At 29.1% G+C, this 7,846-nt stretch overlaps 1 protein-coding gene across 2 annotated transcripts; it reads right to left on the bottom strand.

The window, feature by feature from the left end:
- Window positions 1-467: 467 nt before the first annotated feature.
- LOC100258469 (transcription factor TRY-like) lies at window positions 468-3,283 on the bottom strand. Of its 2 annotated transcripts, XM_010663596.3 has the most exons (4): window positions 3,166-3,283; window positions 1,136-1,213; window positions 929-1,016; window positions 468-833 (listed from the first exon to the last, which is right to left on the bottom strand). In XM_010663596.3, the coding sequence occupies exons 2-4, from the start codon at window positions 1,188-1,190 to the stop codon at window positions 710-712; spliced, it is 267 nt and encodes an 88-aa protein (XP_010661898.1). In that variant the 5' UTR covers window positions 1,191-1,213; window positions 3,166-3,283; the 3' UTR covers window positions 468-709. The 2 variants fall into 2 exon arrangements, with proteins under 2 accessions (XP_010661898.1, XP_002281055.1); XM_002281019.4 differs by lacking the exon at window positions 3,166-3,283 and having other exon boundaries at window positions 1,136-1,440.
- Between the last annotated feature and the right edge of the window lie 4,563 nt (window positions 3,284-7,846).

Here is a 7,846-nt window from a genome sequence, read left to right as displayed (position 1 = left end):
ATCGACATTGAATATGTAAGAAAAAAGCTATTTTAAGATTAAAAAAATTTATTATTTCCACTAAATAATCTTCTCTTGGTAGACATATAATTAATCTCTCCTCTCTAAGCCATTCTAAGACGATTACTCTATTAGTATAAAAAGCTCCGTTTCCCATTCTGTTGGCCCGTGATCGACCAGAAACTTTACCCAAAAGCTCAACTTCCAAGCAAGGATGCAGATAAGCAATTCCAAGTTTCTAATACCCAAGAAAAGTTGTTGAGATTTCAAGGGAAACAAAAGAAAAACCAGAGGCATGCATCTTCCATTTGGTTTTTGATTTTTTTTCTTGAGAGAGACGAGAGAAGAAGCATACACACACATATATATATATATATATATATAGAGAGAGAGAGAGAGAGAGGATATATATATATATATATATATAGAGAGAGAGAGAGAGAGAGAGAGAGAGAGAGAGAGAGAGATGGTGTCTCAACCACCTTCATCTTATGCAAGCTCGCTCAAAGGTTAAGCCTCATAAATGAAAACCAAAGTCAGACAATCAACAGAGAAGTCTCAACCAACCTCATTTCAATTCAAACCTAAGTAAATCTCAAAAGGGCTAAAAAAAAAAAAAAAAAAAAAAAGGAATACAAAAAAGGAGAGAGACATACAATAGAAAATGGCAAAGAGAGAGACAGAGAGACACAGAGACACAGAGAGAACATTAGAATTTGTATCTCTTGAGCTCTTTTCTTATACCTGCAAATCCTTCTCCATGTCTCATTATCCAAAACCTCTCGATTTCTTCAGCTTTCCGGCCCGGAATCCGGCCGGCGATCAAAGCCCACCTGGAGAAATCATTTCAGGAGCTCAATTCCGACATGGGTTACCCAAAAAATTAATGAAAGAATGAGGATCCGAGCATCATCGCTATCAATTTTACCTGTCTCCCACCAGCTTGTACATTCTATAGATGAGATCTTCCTCTTGTTCTGTCATGTTTATGAACTCCCATGCAATGCTGCTGACCTCTGAGAAACCAAGGAAAAGAAGGATGACCCAGAAGAGGTGGTGAGCTAAGAACAGGGAAATGATGGGAGAGAAAACAAAACCCCAGAACCCAGAAAGAAAAGGGAAAGAGAAAACTCACCCTCTGAGCAGCATGAACTGTGGGTCTTGGCTTGCTTCCGGCGGCGTCTGTCCATAGTTATATTTTTCCTCCTTTTTGCTAAGAGTAAGTGAAAGGCATGAGATCAGAGAAGAAAGGGTGGGAAAATCCCAGGAAAATTCACGGATGCGAAGGGGTTGATTGACATTTAATAGTTTCCCAAAATGGAATCGGAAAATATGGAGTCATGGGAATTCAACTCTGGAGTAAAATGTCACGGCCCGGGAAACAAAAGAGCTGGAACGGCAGGTCCTACCAAACAAGCAAAATAAAATTGGTTGACTTGTAGGTGTCGTTGAGGTCAAAGAGTTGATCCTAGGGCACTTACCCATAATGCCCCTAATGCCTATGCTTAAATCCAAATAAAACTTACTGCTCTTATTTGTATTTTTCTCCTTTTATTTTATTTTTTTTCCCTCTCCTCAAACCCCTAATTTCATTTAATTTTTTTAATTTATTAAACATGCTAAACTTTTTGTCGTTAGCCCTTATATTTTTCCTTCATCAGTATGCATCTAAAACCTCTAATCCCTTTTCCTACTTTTTCTCACCTTCATTCTCTTCTTTTCTATTCATTTTCTTACTTTTTCCCACCCTAGTAGGATAAAGACATAAAGAAGAAACTAAAATGGGATAGAGAAAGGTGGGGGGAGATGGAGACTAGAAAAAGGGTGGGAGCTTTAAGCTTTTAATCGGGGTTTAAGCAAAAGAAGAAAATGATGATAGATGAATAATTTTTACATATTTTTTTAATATTTGTATTAAAAAAAAAAAAAAAAGAGGTAAAAAACAAATAGACTTATCCTAAAAGCTATTTTTGATAAGGTGGCCTTTTTATTAAAATGTTGTACCATGTCCTCTAGGAATATGTGAGTTGGCGACTAGTCATGGCCACTAGCCTGGGATGGAATCTCAGAACATGAAGTACCCAAAAGATGGATTTTAATCACTACTATAATACTATACCTAGGATTAGTACTTGAGTTGACACTGTTAGTTGAAATTAAGAAGCTTTTTTTAATGTAGATTAGATCAAAATTAGTTAGCCACTTTAGTTGAGTAGATGATGTTTAGATATAGAAGATTGCTAATATAAAAAACAGCTGAAGTTTTCAAAAAGGAAAAACCCTAGTAATCAACATCCCTGAATCAGATTTTTCAGTCTTCTTTTAACTTTTAGTGGGCAATAATTCTCTCATCCCCTTAGCAACAACCTTTATTGTTTGGGAAAAGTTTGAGGCACTGAAAAGGTTTGTTTTAGGTCCATGGTCAAGAAGGGTAGAAGAGAATATCAACTACTTTGAAGAAATTGATAATAAGAAAGAAGCATGGTTCGGATCTTATATATATGCATTCAAATGAAATTGATCAAAAGCATATAGAAAAGTGTTATTTATACTAAAGATAAATGCTATAGTAAATAATATTTATCAAACTTTATTCTACTTTTTCGAAGTCATTGTCATTTGTAATATATTTAGGTTTGATATGCTATGATGATCTTTGTGTAATATTAAATATCTTGATTAATGTAATTTTTTAGTCTTTAGTTTGTTGGTTTTACTATACTCTATGAACCAATGAACAAGTCTAATTATTGAATGAATTAGCAAATATCGATTGATTTAATCCATTAAATTACAGGTATTTAAATTATACTGGTAGTGACGTCAAAAGGGTTAGTTTATGACAAAAAACTCTAATCCCAAATTTGCCTCTAAAGTGAAGGGATTTTCTTATCCCTAATTCAAAAACACAATCAAGTATTGATCGAGCTAGTATAATTAGATCTTTTCCTATCCTCGATCCGATGGTATTAATCGAGTTAGTATAATTAGATCTTTCTCTATGTTCAATCCTATATTCGCTAATACAATTTGAATCAAAATCAAATATCAGAACATTCATTATAAATTTAGAAAAATGAAAAAGGCCAAGAAAACAAAGATCGATTCATAAACAATATAAGACGAAGATTCAAAATAAGAACAAATTTAATAAACACAACTTACAAGATTTAAGATGATTATAGAGTTGATGATAAGAGTATGTTGAAGGAGATGACAGAAAGACCGGCGACTCTCACGCGACTAAGATGAAGTTAGGGTTGCTAGGATATAAGACTAAAAAGAAAATCGAAAAGATATTGGGGAAAATGATTTTTATAATATGCATGTTTAAAAAAATTGGAATTTATAATTTATAAAGAGTAAGGACAAAAATAATTGTTAAAAATTTAAGTAGGATGGGACAATATAAAATCCGACCCGCTTCCATTTCTTCCTAAACCTACCCCTACATCGAAAATGGCTTACCCAAATCTATCCAAATAGAAGAAAGCAAATCGAGATAACAAAAAAATTGTAGTATGTTGATATCCCCTATAATATTAAAAGGTAAAATGTACTTCATAAATAATATTCACCATATATTGGAAAAAATATTTCATCAATTTTTTTTAAAGTTCTAATCAATTATCAAATCTATATATTTAGGCTTGGTATGCTATGATGGTTTTTGAAATATCAATATCCGAAATCATTGTGAGAATTGAATCTTTAGTTCCGGATTCAATAATCATTGAAATATTGAATGTATAGGTTCATTAATTTTGGAGTATTCACTGGTTCTAAAGGGTCCACCTAGCCATGGATTCTATGTATTTATTAATAATACAAATAAATATGGGTTTATATATTGATACAATTAATTTATATAGATTTAATGCAAAACAAAAAAAAACAAAAAAAAACAAAAAAAAATTGAATACGTTGAATTAAAAATTTTAAGAAAATTGAGATATTTTTATTTAATAGAACATACCAACCTACAAATTTATTAAAAATTAATTTTTTTTATCCTCACAAAATCCTAACATGTGTTTAATGCATTGTGGAAAAGGAAACTTTATGTATCATATCAACTTTTTACTTTTATTGAATGAGAGTTTGTTTTTATTTTTATTATTTTTATTTTGCTTAGGCATATTTTAAGAATATATTTTTACCTAACTCATTGAAAAGACAAATTTTTCAAAATAATTTATTGGTAAAAATGGAATTAACTTAATTACTTCTAGAGGTGGTAGGCTCCAACTATTTTTAAATATACTTTTTAATTAGTATATTTATTCATGCAAAAATAAATTATTTTATTATTGATTTCTTGCACTATTAATAAAAAAAATATGTCAACAATTATTATTATTATTATTATTATTATTATTATTTGAATTACCATTTGGACCTATTTGAAATCTTGTCTACTAGTAAAAACATTTTGAAAGAAAAAAACAAAACATGAAGGTTCCATGTACTTGAGAAAATTTCCAAGTTGCAAACAAAAATAATGATTAAAGTATCCTTCCTTATCCAAATTTATCATCATTTCAAAGAGAAGAAGAACACTATTATTTTTCTCTTAGAACTAAGAGATTTGATGTTTTTATTTATTTATTTTACTTTTTTTAAGCATTAATCTCTTTTTGATGGTCATTTTCTTCAACAATGTCATAAGCACAAATTTTTATCAAAGTAAGGTTTAAAATTTTCATAAATGTTATAAGTATCACTCTATACCTTTTTGGCCAAACCCAAATATATATATATATAAAAGATATGTAAATACTTTCCACCTTTTCCTTTTACTAACTCAATGATTGAGATGGAATTCCAATAATTTGGTGGTTGAGTTAGGTAAGGGTGTGGAGAAAGATATTACTTTTTTGACTTTTTGTTTTCTTTTTTTTTTTGTATGCATTTTGAAATTTTTCTTTCATATGCATTCTTTATTTTTATTTTTTTTAAATTAAATATATTTTTTAAAAATAGAATAGTACGCAATAACATGTATCATGCACCTTTTTCTTTATGGAATCAAATTTATAATATCCCATTTTTAATAATATTTTTTATAAAAAAACACTTGTCATGAGTGTAGTATATAAGTGTATTTTTTCAATTTCTATTGAAAAAGTATCATGATGATGTAACATGCAAATTTTTAGATTTTATTATTTATATTTTAATCTTATTTTTTATATCATTGGATTTTAATCTCATTAGTTTGTACTTTAATTCAACAAAACAATATCGATCTCATCATACATATTCAGTAGTTCGAATGTTTTGTTTAATAGGTGCCGTTATAATACTTAACCATTTTCTATTATTTGTCCTTTTTTTTTTTGTTAGTTGAAATTAATATTTTTTTTTAACCTCTTTCCATCATTACAAAAATAAAATACTCTTCTACATGGGATGGTGTTCCCATTTTTGAATGTGGGCTGATTGGGTTTTTTATTTAGCTTAAAAGATTCTTGTAGTCAAAGATCAACTTTGTGATTAGGCAATTAGGTCAAAAGGCAACTTGGTCTTAGCAAAATTATTAATCCTAAACAATATTAAATAATACTTTAATTAGTGTTATTTGTATTATTTTTTCATCACTTATTCACATGGTTGGTGGGCAATAATTGAATGTAATAAAAAAAGTAGTTAAAATTTATGAAATATTTTAAAAAATAAAAATAACACTCACTAACTACATGAGAAGGAAAACTATAAAAATATCAATAAAATTAATATTTTTCAAAAATAATATATATGATAACTCATTATCACCCAACCTAGTGGGGAGAGAAAGGAACATACAATAAAGAAAATTTTGAATACTTTTGTAGTCATCTTTGGGTAAATTATAGACAACCCACTAAAGATGGGATATAGTTCTCTCATGGTTGCTTTTTGGACAAGAGGTTGAAGAATGTTTGGTAAGAAATAGGCAAAAAAAAAAAATCTTACCTTTTTCCTTCTTATCCTATACCTCTCAAGACATATATTCCATTGGCTTCACCCTTTCCAAGAAATTCACCCACTATTCTATAGATTTTTTCCCCATTTTTCTGACTAATAGTTTTTAAATTTTTTTTTTTTTTTTTTCTCTCTTAGTAAAGAAAGAAGGGAAAAAGAACTTCAAGTTCAAAAAATATTTGCAGCTTTTTGGAAAGTTGAAAAGCTGCTTTTTTGAGACTTTACTTGAAAGTTGAAAAAAAGATCATCTTTTGAGGGTGTGTGTAGTTGAGTTTTTACCCAAATTTTTTGTCTCCTTATTTAAAGGTAGCTGTGGAGCTCATTTCTCAAGGCCACTACAAATTAAGAAATGCAAAAGAACAAAATGGCTTGGTTTTTTTTTAATTCTTTTTGGTGGCTTGAAAGTTGGTGGAAGGGTTGATGAAAAATAAGTTCAAAAAAAGGGGTGTTTGGATTCTTGGCTCTGATTTCCTTCATTTTCTTGGCATCCAAAAGGGGATGTGGGGTGTACTTGTGTTTGGATTTTGCTGTCTGATTCCAAGGAAAAATGCCTCTTTGCTTATAGAGGAGTCATCAATGGGCTCTTCACCAAAGAGTCGGACTCTTCTTGAATTCAGAAAGGGTCTAAGAGAGATAGAATTTTAATTGCAATCTACCCATTTAATCTTTTTTTCCAATTTCCCATCTAATACATTTTATGATTTTTATTTTTGAAATTAAAAAATAATAAATAATTTGTATATAGAATAAGTTGAATTTGAAATATACAAAATATTTTAAATTATTTTTAATGGATTTGAGTTTATATTATGTGTCAATTATCAATAAATCCGTTTAGAAAAATTAATTGACACATCCTATTACCAAAATATATTTATATATCTTGCAATTATTATTAGCACAAAAAAAGACAACTTTTCAGTGATGCAACTTCATTATTACTCTATATCCATATACCTACAACCCATCAGAATCAAATCGACATATTGATTGGATGCCCACCCTCATTTCTCTCTGATTCATCATAGTGTAGGGGCATATGAAGCCATATGTCACATCACTTTATATTGGTGCAAATCTACAGTAGTATGCAAATTATTTATTAAAATAATTATTTTTAATATTTGGATTGGAATTGAATTAAATTATTTAAAATCTTGAACTTAATTTGAACTAGACTTGAGCCAATATTAGGATAATCGACTCTAACCAAAAAATGATTTAATATTTTTGTAATATTTATACTATTGTATCACATCCTTACGAGAGAGCAATTGACCTCACTTTTAATAGGAACTCCTTTTGTCTTCCTTTTGTATGTTCTGTAATATTTTGTTCTTCCATAAATCTTCAACCTAAGCTTTGGTGTCGGTTTATTATACTAATAGAAGTTTTAATCTAAACAATGTTAGATAAAAAAATACAAAGATAAAATAATCAATACAATAATATATGAGGTTTTAACATAATTCAACCAACTATATCTACATTTACAGATGAAAAAAAGTCATTCAATTATATTATTAAAAAAATATTACAAATGATAAAACTAAATTATTGGGTTCTCGAAACATTTCATTTATCCTTCAGAGCCTCTTGCTCCATTAGGTATTTCTCATTCTTCCTCATATTTCCATTCACTACCTACAAGCTTATCTCCACCTTATAACTTTTTATTATCATAATCCAAAATATTTATAAAAATATTCCTAACAACTTCCCTTATTGAATAAGAAAATTCAATATTATAATAACAAATCAACTTAAGAACTATTCTATATAATATAAGCAAGATCATTGTCATTCAAATGTATAGTATTTGCAAGTACTCCAAAAGTGTTTGATAAATACAAGCATAAGATGAAGCAATTAAATTACATAA

Source organism: Vitis vinifera, chromosome 15 (genome assembly GCF_030704535.1).
Source record: "Vitis vinifera cultivar Pinot Noir 40024 chromosome 15, ASM3070453v1".
NCBI classification, from domain to species: domain Eukaryota; kingdom Viridiplantae; phylum Streptophyta; class Magnoliopsida; order Vitales; family Vitaceae; genus Vitis; species Vitis vinifera.
This window is presented reverse-complemented; position numbering and strand designations above follow the sequence as displayed.

What these genes read in the sequence shown, in the direction of transcription:
- LOC100258469 (XM_010663596.3), bottom strand. Translation starts at nt 1,190, where the DNA reads ATGGACAGACGCCGCCGGAAGCAAGCCAAGACCCACAGTTCATGCTGC. An exon ending in CAGTTCATGCTGCTCAGAGG is followed by an intron (nt 1,017 to 1,135) that starts GTGAGTTTTCTC and finishes TTGGTTTCTCAG; the next exon opens with AGGTCAGCAGCATTGCATGG. An exon ending in TACAAGCTGGTGGGAGACAG is followed by an intron (nt 834 to 928) that starts GTAAAATTGATA and finishes TGATTTCTCCAG; the next exon opens with GTGGGCTTTGATCGCCGGCC.